Source organism: Aegilops tauschii, chromosome 6 (assembly GCF_002575655.3).
Source record: "Aegilops tauschii subsp. strangulata cultivar AL8/78 chromosome 6, Aet v6.0, whole genome shotgun sequence".
NCBI lineage: Eukaryota > Viridiplantae > Streptophyta > Magnoliopsida > Poales > Poaceae > Aegilops > Aegilops tauschii.
The window spans coordinates 451921791-451938276 of NC_053040.3; the positions used below are offsets into that span (position 1 = coordinate 451921791).

The window sequence follows — 16486 nt, forward strand, 5'->3', positions numbered from 1 at the left end:
GGCGAAAAAAGTGGTAGGTATCAGTCATAAACAAAAAAGTGGTGGTTTTTTGGAACCATAGGACGAAAAGTGATAGTTTTATGCTAATTTGGCTGCCGAGGTCAACACAACATAGGACGTACGACCGCGGAAGTGCTAATCTGAGCTCGGGCTTATATGGTCTCTGTATCATCAGCGTCCTTTTGCCTCTGGATCTGCGCATGCACATGTATAGCATCCAGTATATGGAGCTGTATTCTGTCCCATTTTCAGACTTTATGGCCCACCCTGTGCACCATTTATTAAGACGTTTCCCGTCACTCTCCATCCATCCACGACGGAGCACTAACGATGGGCAAAGACGGAATACAATAGACTAGCTTTGTATCCTGACGACGCTAGCAATACACATTCAGATTTCACAGGAATTTTTTTTCCAACACAAAAGCTCAACCTCATGTAAACATACATGCTCATGTAGACATTCAGCTAGATTATGTACACATTCAGACCAAGGTTTTGGTTTCTCCTGATTTCAATTATGCTCCAGTATGCAATTCACCAACGGTGATCCATGTTGACACAATACGTCCAGATCTTTTTGCACAAAAAAAATGTCTGAAAAACCAAGAGGGATGCCTTGAACGAGTGTTTGAAGCTTCAAGCCAACTTCTCCACGCTCGCGCACAATGCACTATGTATGGTTTTTGCACCATTGGACTCTGCATTTGATCCCTACAACTCAAGACGGTGTTTCCCGTCAGTCACCCATGACCAGTAGTTATGAATCGCAACCTCCATGGCTCGGTTCTGGTCAGAGAAACAGAGAACAAAAGTTCTACAGGATTCTACAGGACGGCCTAGCCACGGCTCGGTGTTTCCTGTTCCACGGACCAGCATTCTACAGGACGACCTATCCACGGCTCAGCTAGCGACGCACTGACGGAAGTGGCGATCAGCCCAGCGGACGGATAACGTCCGTCCCGATGCTGTCCCACTGTTCGAAACAGTGCATACGTATAGATGCGAACTGGTGATTAAAAAAGCCGCCGTATTGTGCATAAAAAATGGGAAGGACCAGATCCCGATGCCATACTCATTGGCTCACATACAGAGAGCATATGTGCTCGAGTGCACAAACTCCACGTCCGTACGACCGTTCCTTCTCACAGCGTTCAGTCCATCAAGTTATATACACCCCCAAGTCAAAATTTGACACTTCTAGTAGCACTCGTTTACATGAGCCGGAAGCAAACCCCAGGAAACCGGATTAGTAAACGGCCGTGTGTAGTGTGGGTGTAAACGTACGTACGGCGCCGGCGATCACGCGGCACACGTACGGCAACCGAGCCGCAGCCGCGCGCGCCGAAGCGCTGCTAGGTGCTAGCTGACCGGCCAGCCACGTGCGGGTGCGCGTGTACGTCGTCGGTCGTGCGCCCGTGTGATGGCGTCGCGCGATCTGCCGGCCGGCCGGGCGTTGACCCCGGCAGGAACCGCCGTTGCCAACCTGCAGAGGAAGTTCAGTTCGGCGGGCTGGGATCCCTCCCACATGCCGTCCGGCAGAGCACGGTCAGAACGTGGAAGCCGTTGCCCGCGTGACGCGCCACCGGTCGACATGCATAGAGCGCTTGATCGATCGCACCGAGATGGAGTGTTTGATTAACTGATCGTGATAACAAAGGGGTCGCCCCCTGATGGACCAATCGGACGCTCCGCTCCCGATCACATTCAAGTGGACACTGCACATTTATCGTGCAGGCAGGACAGGAGCAAAACTGATTAAGCAGTACAGATAGCTCGTGGCCAACTGAACTGAACTGATCGTTCAATGCTTGCCATGCGTTGATTTGCCGACCACACCATAGCTATCTACCCAGCTGTTTGAAGCCACCCATCAAAGAGATCATTCATCATAGATAAGTGCTTTACTAGAGCTAGGTAGCACATCCTTTTTTTGAGAGCCAGGTCGCACATCCTGATAGCAAGCTGAAGGTGACAAGCACGCGCGTCTCAAAGCAACAAAAATGGGATATGACCGGGCTTCCAAAATCACGGTCATAATTTGGGCGTGACTATGTGACGACCGTTCCACATATTTTTTGTACAATGTTCATATAATCCAACATGAATGGTGCCACAAATGACAAAAGCAAAAAAAATGACACTGTTCATATCAGAATTTGTCTTTTGTATCTCCATGTGTAGTTTGAATTTGGATCTGAATTTTGTTGTAGGAGTTGTAGTCACATGTATTGTGAACATAAAAGAAAAAACTGAAACATTTAAATCAAAGTGTTTTTTTTAATATGGGAGCATATGATGAATGGGAGCACACGAAATTCTCCCAATACTCATGGTGAATCAGAGGATCCTTTGCTCTGCCAATTGGACACTGAATATAGGTAGGGAACTCGAACCGAACCCCTAAAATGCTTTAACCTCTCTAAATATTCTTCGTTCAGGAGTTAAGCCCACTCTAACCGAACACTCATTCGATTTAACTCCTAAAAAGTTTGAGGAGAAGTGTCCATCGCTGCTCAAATTTGAACAACCGAACCCAACTCCTAGCAAGAGTTTCCTTCGGCCGCACCTCTCTCTCTCTCTCTCTTGACTGAATACTAGTGGTTGGGGCGCCATCTTGTGGTGCCGCTTAAGAGGAAGTTATGTGCACGTTTTTATTTATAAAAAATAGACGGAGTCCTCACCTCCATCTAGGAAAAAAAAATCATCAACACAGTCTACTAGCGAGCGTCACTTTGCGTAGCCCTCCGTTCAAAAAATATGTGGGGTCATCACCTTCATCTAAAAAGGAAAAAAATATTTTAAAAAATTCCTCACTCCATCTAAAAATAATATTCCAAAAGTCTTTTCACCGCGGCCGACCAGTTTGCGCCACATGTCATAGCCAGTTGACCGCCCTTCACGCGACGCTTAATGGGTTTAATAGGGTGCTACTCCTCGAGACGTACACGAGCTGGCATCCCAAGGAGAGCAAGTCAAGGATGAGAGAGATGACATCATTTAGATGAGGGATAACAAAGTCACATCTAGATGCGTCCTATACGGATTCGTAAGTTTTAGGGTTCGATTGGAGATGCACTGACACCCAACAAATCTCAAGTCTCACACGTCCCTTAACCTCAAGAGAGCAACTGGACACACCATGGGCACCTACATTGACTTGTTTGTAGGATATCCTTCTGCTAAACATGTTCACACTACTTGCATGTACGTATGTGCAACATGAGCTCCATCAGTTCCGAGGGCGACGTGGTATAGTTTAGCGTTCTCGATATGCCGTGCTAGGACCAAGCCGCAGTTTTCTTTTAACCGAATTGACTTCTAATTTACTTCTACCGTAGCAGAGCATATACTAGTAACTAATTCCGACAAGTTTCAATTTGCATGGAGCCTGCGTAATGCTAATTCCTACTCTCGTGATGCATTGTAGAAGTATTTAACAGGACACTTGGCACGCAAGTAAGTGCTTTTTTATATATATACAGGTACAAGGTAAAAGTCTCTCCACTGATTTGAGAGATTGAAACCTTGGCCGAACATCCAGCTCGTGAGGAAGATGGCCCCGGTTTCAGGTAAAATTTCTCTGGTGTTCCCACATCATGTACTATACTGCTATCTTTTAGATTAATTCATTATTTGTGACACTCGGTGCCTCATCATGTTCCGAGCAAACTAAAGTAAAGAGTTACGAGTCCATCGCGCCACCATGAACATGCATGGAGATTGGCCGTAGCAAACATGAAGCCGAATATCTTTTAAATCATGATGAGTGGACGAGAGGTCCTGGTTTTGAACTTTCGAAACCTTTTTAACTTCTGTTTTCGGGGATGATGGTTGCGATGTTAACTGCAAACGAGCTGAGATTTGTCCACGGTAACAAAGCTCTGTTTGAACCGACTTGAGTTGTGCATGAGCCAGCCTATGCTGCTTCTTCCAATCAATCTGAATCCTAGAAGGACTTCTTGCAATCAATTTCAGATTCAATGAATTTAGGGGCTGCGAGCTCATGAGTAGAGGAACTTGTAGGTCAGTTGTAACGAAATTCAGATTCATGATACAATTAGCTCACACTTGCGGACTTGCCGAACGGGACTACAAACCAAATAAACACTCCCTCCGTTTCAAAATAGATGACTCAACTTTATACTAATTTTGGAACGGAGGGAGTATCAAACAAGCGGCAAATTGAGCAGAGGTAAGAACTCTAGGTGCAGATCTCAACTAACTAAAGAAAACGACTACGCTAATCTTATGTACTCGTGCCCTGTGACATGTGAGGCAGGGGCCTGCTGTTGTGTCCATCGGAAGCAGCAAGGGCGTGTCTCACTCGCCGTTTAGAACACCCCGCCATGCAGCACTTGCTCGTCGGCCAGCGTCGCTTTCAGGAATTGACAATCTACAAATTGGTATGCATCGAGGTGGAGCACCAAAAGCAGGACTGGAAAGTTGCGGGCTCGACCACATCGCCCGGTGGCGGGAGCGCTGGGTCTCCGGCGAGCTGCGGCGGTGATTTGTTTTCACAGGGATTAGATCGGCCTGAGGTAGGAGATGAAATTGTACAAAGAGACTAAGATGTGACCGGGGGGTTTCTGTCAAATACGTTTAAGTGGCTAAGGGGGATCCCACCTCTTATATTATCCGTTCATTTTAGATCTGATGGTTAAGAGGGAAAGTTTTCAGATTTTCACTGAACAAGCGTTTTCACCCGATACGTTGCCTTCTTTGAGAGGTTCTTCTCGCTATTCTCCAGACTGCTGCCTTCTCAAAAAACAAAACTATTATTTTTGAGCGAAAAAAAAACTATTCGCAGCCTGTCCATTTACTGGGCCAAGTGGACACGGGAGCCGGGGAGCGTGTCGAACAGCTAAGAGAGCCCAAGTTGACGTCTACAGCGCGGCCTAGCCCAGTAGCTCCCTCCTCACAAAGTGGCCCAACCATGATGACGCCCTCCTCACGAACAAATGGCCCATCAAAGGGGGCCCCACACCTAGCCCACAAAAAAAACCCTCCACACCCCTCTTCTCCGGTTCAGGCTCTCTCCTCCTCCCCTCTCCCCTCGCTCGCCAATCCCCTTATCCCCCGATGCCGCCATTGCCGCGCCCATAGCAGAGCCCACCTAGCCGTCGACCGGCCGGGCAGCCCCCCTCCCCAACGGAACCAGTTCGAGCTCGCCCGCTCGCTCGCTCGTCTCGCGGCGCCGGCGTCGGATGGACGCCGTCTCCTGCTGTCGCGTAAGCGCGCCCCCCCTCCCTTGTACCGCCGAAGCTCCTAGAGGCATTCCTCACGAGCCCCCGATCTTCCGCAGGTCTTCTCGACGCAGAGATGCCGCTTCCCGCTGCGCAGGCTGGGGGCGGCGCCGGTGGCGGCGCGGCGGCCGTTCTCCACCGAGCTGAGCGACCTCTTCGCCCCGTCGTCGTCGGCCTCGAAGCGCCGGTCCCGGGGCCCCGTCATGGCCGCGAAGAAGGCCGCGGAGGGTGAGCCGTCTCTCGCTCGCGTCATTAGGGGTTCAGGGTGGGGTTTTTGGTTTGGGGAATCGGCGACCGTCTGTTAGGTGTTGCGATGGGGCGTCAGTTTTTTGAGGTGGATTGCTCGCGAGTTGCATCCGGCGCTAGGGACTAGGGACACAAGCAGTGGTAGGATTAGACGAATGAATTTGAGAGCTTCGGATTGATTGCTGATCAGGGTTCTAAGTGAAATTTGCCCGTGGTCGTAGTTGGAACTGACGGGGTCTTCACTTGATGGATGCGTGTAACTTGAGCTTAATCTGGTCAGTCTAGCTTGATAGATATTGCTCTTTGGCAAATGTCCCATGCTGGGTCATTTCATTGTAATTAGGTCATTATGTATGTATTTTTTTATTTAAGGTTTCTACGCCTTCATCACAATTTGTCACCATGTTCTCTTTTTGGTCTGTATGAGACTTCCTTCAATATAAGCTTTCTGCATCCGGTGTCTCAGTATCAAAGCAATCTTGATTTTCATTTTGTGAATAACTAGAAGAACAGGTGAGCTTATTTTAGATGTTGGATGGTGGAAATAGCGCTCAGACGGTGGTGATTGTGTGTGTGATGATGCTAACCGATTGAGATTATATGCTATATATATGGGGATTTGATGATTTAATGAATAATTTTGCTATTTTCTTAGAAGTTCAGAGTTAAAAGTTAGAAAAACTCTCCATGTTTAATATACCTGAGTGCAGTCATGGGGATAAAAGTTCCTTTCATTGAGTCTCAATAAGACATCATTACTAGCAGGCGTTTTAATTGAGCTACTGATCCTTAATGGTATATAGGTAGTCCTTTTTTTTGCGGGAAACAGTATAGGTAGTCCGATTTGGCATGTTTCAAAATGAAAATCTCTTAATGATATAAGTGTTTTGATCTGGACCGTTTGAAATTGAAATAAGCAGTTAATTGATGTTTGACAGGTTGAGTCTTGTTTTAGTCATTGGTCCTCCTTAGGGTGTTAGAACACGGAGGTACCTGGAACTGATAGCTTGTCGGTTTTTCCTAGGTGCGAAACAAGAAGATGGGAAATACAAGCACACGGTGGATCTCCCAAAGACGAGTTTTGGCTTGAGAGCAAACTCTGTTATGCGCGAACCGGAGCTCCAGAAGTTGTGGGAGGAGAACCAGGTGCTGAAGAGGGTGTCCGAAAGGAATACTGGGGTGAGCTTACTTTTTCAAGTAGAGCTATAAATGAAACGAGACTATTCATCTGACCTAGTTGGTTTTCTTGGTTGTTTGATTAGGCCACATTTACTCTTCATGATGGCCCGCCTTATGCTAATGGTGATCTTCACATGGGTCATGCGCTGAATAAAGTTCTCAAAGATATTATAAATCGCTACAAGGTATCAGCTATCCTTGAATTTCATCTAGCTGTACGCACATGTTTATTTGCAAACAATTGACATATTTCTTTTTGGGGGAAACAATTGGTACGGATTCATATTCTGTGTCAGTTCAATTTCTGGGCCACCCCATATTTTGATGCGTGTGCCATTATCTTCAAATGGTAAAGTCTGCATATTCAGCTTGATGTTGACAGTTCAACAAAGATTGGACCTATGTAAATGGCATTGCTCATGCTAGAATGCTAGATAAACCAGCTTAGGTTCTACAAGACTAAGAGTAATTGATTGTGTATGAGATATAAGATTCCAGATGAGAATTTTTTCTTGTATAAAATCTTATAATATGCTGGCTCTGGGTCACCTAAGTTCTTTTTTTAGATGGACACCTAATTGTAGTTGATTCTGTACGACATGATGATTTTTATAAAATTTTATTATGTTGTCCTGGCAACTCACTTCTGTTGAAATGTTTTGAAGTCATTTTGTTCAATAATCAATGATGTGCATATTGATTTGGCGACCCTTTATATTTTCTGATGGTGGTATGATCTAAATCCTTATCAGTACACAAATATGAATTAGAACATGGACCCAATGAAACCATAATTTTCCATTTATTCAGTGTTCTGATCCTCTCTTCTATTGCACAGCTGCTTCAGAATCACAAGGTTTCCTTTATTCCTGGGTGGGATTGCCATGGCCTTCCGATAGAATTAAAAGGTAAGTTCAACTCTATATGACCTTTGGAAATGTTGTCATATTCAAAAGTGTATTTAATTGTGGTTATTTTGTTGTTGGGGTGGGTTCACTTAGAAGATGCCTGCTTTGCATGTGTTAGATTATAACCAAGTAACAGTTGATCATTTACTGCAGTTCTGAAGTCAATGGACAAAGCAACATTGAATGCTCTAACACCTATAAGATTAAGGCAAAAGGCTGCAAAATTTGCTAAAGTGACCGTTAATGCACAAATGAATTCTTTCAAGGTAATATTTTCTTCATTTTAAATTCTAGTGGCAATTTGGTCTGGTTAGCGAGTCAGATGCACTTATTTAAGTTTTGCGGTATTTCATGGTGTGTTTACAGTTTTCTAAGGCAAGGCCGAGTCATGTAATGCCTGGCACATGTTCTTCTTGCTTACCGAAAGCCTTCAAAACGTTTTAGCTTTTAGTTCCTTACTTGTATATTAACAAATAACACCGTGCTTGCAGCGGATCGGTATATGGGCAGATTGGGACAGCCCTTACCTAACTCTTTCGCCAGAATATGAAGCTGCTCAGGTTTTCACTCTGTTACTCCTACTATTTATGTAAAAAATCATGGAAATGCATCTATATGTATCTATCCTATTCACTTGAGTGAGAGCTTGGAGCATTGTTTTTAAGGCGGTAAGGCGACCTAAGGCGAGCACCAACCGCCCTGACGCATAAGCGCCTAAAGCAGGCATAATTGTAAGGTGCTGCCAGGGTGCCTTGCCGCCTAAGCGTCCAAGGCGAGACGCCTTATAAACAATGGCTCGGAGATTGGATGACTTGATTGGGTTGTCAGCATCTCTATCTTGCTTGCAATTAGAGCAGCTAATTTTTCTGTTCTTTTGACCTGTTTACCATGCCAGTATAAAGACAATATGCTGGGGTATAATTCTAGTTTATGTTATGATAATTAATATCGACAGTTCTTTTCATCCTTATCAGGAGCCCTTACTGATAATTAAATTTTACCATGGCAGTAACAACCTTTTGTTTTGATATGCTAGTTGGAAGTGTTTGGTCAAATGGTTATGAGAGGATATATCTATAGAGGACGAAAGCCTGTCCATTGGAGTCCATCCTCACGTACTGCTTTAGCAGAAGCTGAGTTAGAGGTATGCTTAATCTTTCTACTCAATTGCATTAATTTATTGTCAAACACTTTGTTGCACAGTAATCTTTAAGTGAGTGTTAAATGCAAATGAATAATCGATAGTGTTGAGTATGCAAATAAACAATTGATAATTCTGAATTATTTCAATGTGGACTTAAATGCTGAATCATGCTTTAATTTTTGTTTTCTTTGTGAAGTTGCTTGGCGTAGTTTACTAGTTGTCTATCTAGTTTTTTGAGCAAAAGTTACCCTGTGTATGCCAACCTGTGTAACATGCTGCATGCCAACCTGTGTAACTTTCGTTTGTAAGTCCTTTCATGTTGAGATTAATGCCTATGTTTACCAACCAACCTGGTGTGTTTTTGCAAAACTTGTTACATAAAGTAGTCTTGCACTAAACCTATGTGTGATAGTATCACATGCTTTTACTGCCAATGGCTTTGGAACTTAAATTTATATGGTCACTCTGGTAGACCTATTTGTGGATAATCTGAGAATCCTAGAAATTTTTATTTGTATTTTTGAGCTGTGTTGGAACTTTTGGGCATACAGGTGCTTATATTTTCTTCTGTTGTCGATTTATCTGTTGATTTTTCCTTACATATGCTCCTTTTACCTTTTCCAGTATTCAGAAAATCACGTTTCCAAAAGCATATATGCGGCATTCAAGATTACCAGCCCGTCTAGCTCTGGGTTGCTAGATGAATTTCTCCCTAATGTTTGCTTAGCCATATGGACCACTACTCCATGGACAATTCCTGCTAATGCTGGTGAGATGATGCCTTGTTTGCTTTTATTTCAATGGAAACGTCCAGCGACTCTGAACTGGGGTGTCATGACAGCCACCTTAAAACAGTTTCGAAATTTTCAACTGGCGGGAGATGGATGACAGTAAAAGTAAAGTATTTGTCTGATTTCATGCTGTATGTCTATAACCAAATCAACTCATGGAAAATATATATTAAATTTCCATGTGGAGTTCTTTTTATAGCAATATGCTACTTTAGTTCCTAAAGTAGTATGAAATGCCAATATCATAGAATCAGCTAGCAGTATTGAAGATGCTGTAACTGATAATCAAGATAAATGAATATTAAGACTATTAAATAACATAGCTTGAACGCAAATCATGACACATACACTGGTAATGTATTGCATTTGAAGTTTTTTTATTCTGCTACCTGACAATGACATTGTTTTAATTTCATTGGTACTATGGAATCAGAATATAGCATTGTTTACTCTCTTACACTTGCATGGTTGTTGCACATACTGTGTACGAGTTTGCTTCAAACATTCCTTATTTTTTGGAATTGTACTAACTTGTGTAAAAACCTTTTCTTGTGTCAGCCGTTGCTGTGAACCCTGAGCTTAGTTATGCAGTAGTTGAGCTCCAGTCTGTACTGGAAAGTGAGTCAACATCTGGAGGAAAGCAACAAAAACTTGGGAGTATTTTGAGCTCTGGGATCGAGAAACCATTTATCATCGTGGCTTCTGATCTTGTCTCAGTTCTAGAGTCCAAATGGGGTGTGAAGCTTGTAATCCGGAAATCATTTCCTGGTTCAGTCTTGGAGCACTGTAGGTATTTATTTTGCTCTTCTAACTTCATTATGGTTGTGCTTGATTTTTTTTTCATGCTATGCTTGGTGCCTTCAGATACCTCCATCCTGTGAATGGCAATGAATGTTCTGTTGTTATTGGAGGAGATTACATAACAACTGAATCTGGAACTGGCCTTGTTCACACTGCCCCTGGCCATGGCCAGGAAGACTACCTGACAGGTTTGAAATATGGTCTTCCTATTGTTTCTCCCGTGGATGATGAAGGGAACTTCACTGCCGAAGCTGGACAATTTAGTGGCTTATCTGTCCTGGGAGCTGGTAATGCTGCAGTTGTGAAGTATCTGGACGAACATGTTTCACTCATCTTAGAAGAGCCTTACAGTGAGTAACGTCACAATATGTATTCAAAGTTTTTGGTATAAAAGCCATGTGAATATCGAGGATTTTATTTAGAAGATTGTGTGCCCATTGTGTTTTTTGGTTGTCAGAACACAAGTACCCCTATGATTGGAGATCGAAAGAACCAACCATATTCCGAGCAACTGAGCAGTGGTTTGCCTCTGTGGATGGTTTTCGGGATGCTGCACTGGATGCAATCAAGAGAGTAACCTGGGTTCCTTCTCAGGTGTTTAGCTGCTTTATTTCTTGAACTTAAAATTCGAATCAGCAACTGTGTTTATGTTCCTTTGGTTTATTGTCTCACTGAACCTCTTTGAACTGTTAATCTGCTTAGTACTGAAAACTTCACGCTTGGCAACAGTACTTGGGATGTTTGCTCAGTGCATATTTCTTATCTTAACTAGTGCATATTTCTTACTTTTCTTGATTTTTTTTGGGCAACTGATTTCTTTGTTCCATATATCAGTTTCATGCAATATTGTTGTGTTGCCTTCCAATATTGTTGAGTTACCTAATCGTACTCTTGAATTGCTATTGGTGTTGTCTGACAAGTTAACCTTGTTTCTTGCCTGTGTTTCAACATTCTCAGGGTGAAAACAGGATTGTTAACATGATCTCTGGCCGTTCTGACTGGTGTATTTCCCGGCAGAGAACATGGGGAGTTCCCATTCCTGTTTTTTATCATGTAGACACACAAGAACCTCTTATAACTGAAGAAACGATTGAACATATCAAGGGTATGCCGATGATTATGATTTCTTGCACTTCTTTGTTAGGTTCCCTCTGCATTCGCAACACCATCATTCTCAAGCAATTGCTAACTTAAATGTCTTGTTTCAAGGTGCCCCTCAAGGTTTTTTAGATAATGCTCCTATATCTTAACTTTCTGGTGCAACATATGGACTGAATTATCTTATGTGCCATATCTCACAGTATTTTCATCTAAGACTGCATTTGACATTGTGGCGGTGAATTATGACAATCTAGCTTATCCAACCAGCTTTTGCCTATTTTGGTGCTTGTTTAACCAACTTATCTCTAGTTCCGTGAGTATTTTCCGACAGCAGATTATAGATTGAGCACATTGCATTGTCAATATAATAAATAAGCACAGCTCAACACATTCAGCAACCCTAAACTGAGCCTAAATACGTCTGCTGTATCTGTACCAAGTCCAGTTTAGAAATTTTCAAAGACATCTCTAAGATACATTATGTGATCCTTTATGACATGAAGCTTTGATCCATTTGTACTTGTACTTTCTGAATCATTATAAATGACCTTATGCTTGCCATGCTTTCTTTCCTTCTTACAGATTTATTTTTTCTTTACTAAAGATTGGATTTAGAATCACATGAATGCCCACCAATTCTTTTTTTGTTATGCAGCTATAGTGTCAGAGAAAGGCAGTGATGCCTGGTGGTATATGAAAACCGAGGAACTTCTTCCAGATAAATATCGCGACAAAGCATCTGAGTATCGTAAGGGCACTGATACAATGGATGTTTGGTTTGACTCTGGTAGGATCCTGTCTTAATTATTCTGCTAATAATATATATTTTAGAAAGTTCAGTTGGTGATGATTATTATCAGTTGTGACAATGCATAAATCAGTGTTCACCATAGATCACTGTGTGTGTACGGGTGCCCGCACACTGTGAATCTTGACAGCTGCCATCATTTTAATTGCGGAGCCTTCAAACTGAGCCAAGCCACCCTAGTCATGTGTTATAATCTTGCATTGATGTCATTATTGGGCTTGTTATTGTGTATCCAATCCTCCGACTTATTTGGTTTTTGATGCCACCTTTTGTCCTGACGTCATTAGTCCTTACCTCTCAAAGCACTCATGTTTAATAATATATCTCGAGATTGAGCATTGTTAAGAACACTAATTATTTATTGATTCCACATCTTCTCTTGATCCAGGCTCCTCATGGGCTGCTGTTTCAGCAAAACGGGATGGCCTTAATTTCCCTGCAGATGTATACCTTGAAGGTTCAGACCAACATCGTGGATGGTTTCAGAGTTCGCTGTTAACCAGCATCGCTACTACAGGTAATTATGGGCACCAGAAACACTTCTTGTTGCTACCTTACTTTCTTAGGAATAGATGTTGCTTATATAAGATATAAGTTACTGCGTCACACTAAGAGTCTACACCATGATTCATCAACAGTTCATTCTACAAGATATCTTTAAAGACATTTTCGTTATATTTTCTGTAAACTATTATCATATTTATGTAAAAAAATGAAAAATGATCCATATGCAATAATGCAATTATGTTTTATTTGTTTATTTTTTCATGAGAACTCTGAAATCTGAACACTCATCGCTCTTTGCTCTCAATACTTTTGGCATCTGAAATCTGGAGACTGACATAAGGTTCTTCGTTCTCCATTTTTCCCATTAAACAAACAGGAAAGGCTCCATATTCCAGTGTTATTACCCACGGTTTTGTATTGGACAAAGACGGTTTAAAAATGAGCAAATCTGTTGGTAATGTCGTGGATCCTGAGAAAGTGATTCTTGGTGGGAAAGATTCTAAGGTATGTTCCTACAGAAACTTGTGTTACTTTCTAGTTTTGAGGAGTGAAATATCTCTCAACCTTGTGCAGAAAGAGCCTCCTTATGGAGCAGATGTTCTCCGTCTATGGGTTTCTAGTGTTGATTACACTGGAGATGTGTTGATTGGTTCGGAAATCTTGCGCCAGATGTCTGACATGTATAGAAAACTACGAGGCACAATGCGTTTTCTATTAGCAAATCTCCATGATTGGAACGTAAGTTCAGGTGGCCAAGTATATATTGTCATTTCATTTGTTGATAATACCGATGCCCTAGCGAACAACAGATATTCTTACGCATTTAATTGTTATTTTTTTTGATGATTTGAACCCATACTCATTTTAGTGAACTTCTTCAGACTATATGCTTTTAACTTCTTTTCTCAGGCCAAAGCTTTGAACTAATTTTGGTTAGCTGAATATAATGCTTTGAGTTGGGAACTGTTTCATTAGATGTAGATAATAGGGAGGAGGGCATGATATTTCTTGTATATACTCCCTAGCTAATACTACGTACTGTTAATATTTTTTAATTATTTCTCTAGTTTCCCTTTCTTATTTATTTTTACAGTGTTCCTTTCAGTGCATGCTTCTTTTCTAATCTTGTCTTTTTTTTATGTTCCTCTTTATAGCCAGAGAATTCTGTGCCCTACAGTGATCTGCCGAAAATTGACCAGTACGCACTTTTCCAACTGGAAAATGTTGTGGCTTCCATGAAGGATAGTTATGATAATTACCAATTCTATAAAATATATCAGGTGTGTAACATTTTTGTGTAGTCACACTAATTCAGACTTTCCCGTTCTTCCTTTTTTTACACTGTGCGTGTGTGTTCACGTGTTTCTATGCACATGCATGCGTAAACTATGTTTATCTGGTTTGGTATATTCAGGTCATATTTTTGATAAACACAAAGTGTGGCTACTGAATATATGGTTTGCCAATTAGGAGTTGGTTGGATTTGGATGATCAAAGTTCCTGGAAGTGGAATGATCTTGTTCAGTTACTCCTTTGTTTTCATTCTGCATTCTGGAAGTTGTTTAATTTTCTTATCAGAATTTCAGATCACATGCGGTGCACAATTGTTATAGTATGTGATGCCATATGCTCAGGATGCCATTGCTGACATATGTTTCTCTCTATTTCAGACCCTTCAGAGATTCGCCATCGTTGGTTTGTCCAATTTCTATTTTGATGTTGCAAAAGACCGACTTTATGTTGGGTATGACATTCATCCAATGTTCATTTCCATCTGCATCTAGTTAGAGTTGAATCTAGCTAGTGTTGTTTGTTAATGCAACTTATGTCATCTTATGTTTTCAGTGGCCGAGTTAGCTACACGAGGAAAAGCTGCCAGACAGTCCTTGCTGCACATCTACTCTACCTTGTTAGGGCCATTGCTCCGATTATGCCACACTTAGCAGAGGATATCTGGCAGAACTTGCCCTTTGAACACACCTTGGAAGATGGATCTGTTGCCAAGTTTGCTTTTGATCTAAAATGGCCAGATAAGAATGAAGAATGGTGCTCGGTTCAAAAGGATGATGTTGATTTTCTGAGTGTTATCCTGGAGGTACACAACACTTCTGCATCACTTTAGAGGCATCCATTCATATACTAATAGTTGTGTTTCTTTGCCATGGTATATGGGTTGTAGGTAGATGTAGGGATGCAAGTGCTGCCCTCCCTGTCCTGCAAAACTATGCAATTAGCGAACTATAGCCACAAAATTAGCACTGATGTGTACTGGGGTGTGTGATATGTGGTGCACTGCCTGCATCCCTAGTTGTAGGTTATAACTTGACCGATATATTCCTAGAGGCCAGCCATCTTTTCTTCAATAAATGTTCTATGAAACCCGTGCCGCCAACTTGGAACATTCCAGTTCAACACATCCAAGTTCCATCATATTGATCAGACACAGATGAAACCACTTCTGATGTGTAATACGCGCATTTCTGTTAAATTGGTTAATTAATTGCTACTACCTCTTGAACTGCCAAAACGTCTTTGCATTAGTGAACAGAGGGTGTAACTAATGTAAGACGTTTTGGCAGTTCAAAGTTCAACTAGTGAACAGAGGGTGTAGATACTAGAACATTTGCAGCTCTTTTATTATTATTATTATTATTATTATTATTATCATTTTATGGTCATTATTTTAATATATTTTGTTACCACACATGAGTTCATATCTTCAGCACTGATTTCTTACAGATATCTTGCATTTGCTTGTTAATCAGTTGAGATCAGAGGTGAACAAGATTTTGGAGAATGCTAGAACAGGAAAGCTGATCGGCGCTAGTTTGGACGCAAAGGTTTATCTCCATGCTGAAAATCCCGATACGGTATCCAAACTGAAGGAGCTGGCTTCTGCAACCAATGATGCAGATGCCCTTCATCGCCTATTTATCACGTCTCAGGTAGAACATTTGTCTTTTCTCAAAATCAGAGGCCCTCTTTCTGCATTCAATTTTGTTTTGACGCCTCCCCTTTTCTGTCTTTCTGCAGGTGGAGATTCTCCCATCCCTGAGTGAGGAAACCACATCAGGCGTGTCCTACGCAGGAAAGTTCAGCGACCCACGCACGGGAGAGATCTGGATCGGTGTGACTCGTGCGGATGGCATGAAATGCGAGCGCTGTTGGGTTTATACCAAGGACGTTGGGTCGTTCGGTGACCATCCTACGCTATGCTCGCGGTGCCACGGCGTCATTGATCTGCAACCGCAAGCATCTCCTGCCGCCGCCGCTGTCGCTTGAAGAGTGATGACCTGGATCTAACCTCCAATTCATTGTGAAGATTGTAGGTGGAATTCATCGACTTTTTGTTCCACGAAGATTTGAACACTGAACAAAATAGAAGAGAAGATTTTGAGGGGCTTCTGAAACCGGTTTTGAACCCCATTTTCTTTGTATGTAGTACAACTACACACAAGCTTGACCAATTTTTAGTAATTGGAGTTTTTGACCTTCCTGTACCTGTATTGCAGAACTCTTCCCACTATACAGTAGATGAAACTATTTTGCGCCTAAACTTGATGGATGTTGCTGATAAATAACACGGCCACTGAAAATCCAGAGAACAATACACTGTTACGACAGCTTCCAAAAACAGCACATATGAGATGAATTACAGATTCCATTATCATTCACAAAAGGTGTGAGGTCATCTAAGAGATGTTGTGGTGTGGGACCCTCCGGCAGCCTCAGGGAGAGTGCAACGAGGTGACGTC

General features: G+C 42.2%; 1 protein-coding gene across 3 annotated transcripts; it reads left to right on the forward strand.

The window, feature by feature from the left end:
• The first annotated feature begins 5004 nt into the window (after positions 1 to 5004).
• Positions 5005 to 16287, forward strand: LOC109751369 (isoleucine--tRNA ligase, chloroplastic/mitochondrial). Of its 3 annotated transcripts, none has more exons than XR_012188140.1 (22): positions 5005 to 5231; positions 5306 to 5474; positions 6517 to 6671; positions 6755 to 6856; positions 7510 to 7579; positions 7733 to 7845; positions 8071 to 8139; positions 8616 to 8723; positions 9348 to 9492; positions 10073 to 10304; positions 10379 to 10665; positions 10773 to 10909; positions 11273 to 11420; positions 12072 to 12203; positions 12613 to 12741; positions 13108 to 13235; positions 13305 to 13469; positions 13886 to 14011; positions 14402 to 14475; positions 14577 to 14826; positions 15471 to 15676; positions 15765 to 16287. XR_012188140.1 is itself a non-coding variant. In XM_020310264.4 (22 exons), exons 1-22 carry the CDS (start codon positions 5208 to 5210, stop codon positions 16011 to 16013), a joined length of 3192 nt encoding a protein of 1063 aa, XP_020165853.1. In that variant the 5' UTR covers positions 5005 to 5207; the 3' UTR covers positions 16014 to 16287. The 3 variants fall into 3 exon arrangements, 2 of the variants coding, with proteins under 2 accessions (XP_020165853.1, XP_020165854.1); XM_020310264.4 differs by having other exon boundaries at positions 15497 to 15676; XM_020310265.2 differs by having other exon boundaries at positions 5026 to 5231; positions 10073 to 10300; positions 15497 to 15676.
• The last annotated feature ends 199 nt before the right edge of the window (positions 16288 to 16486 follow it).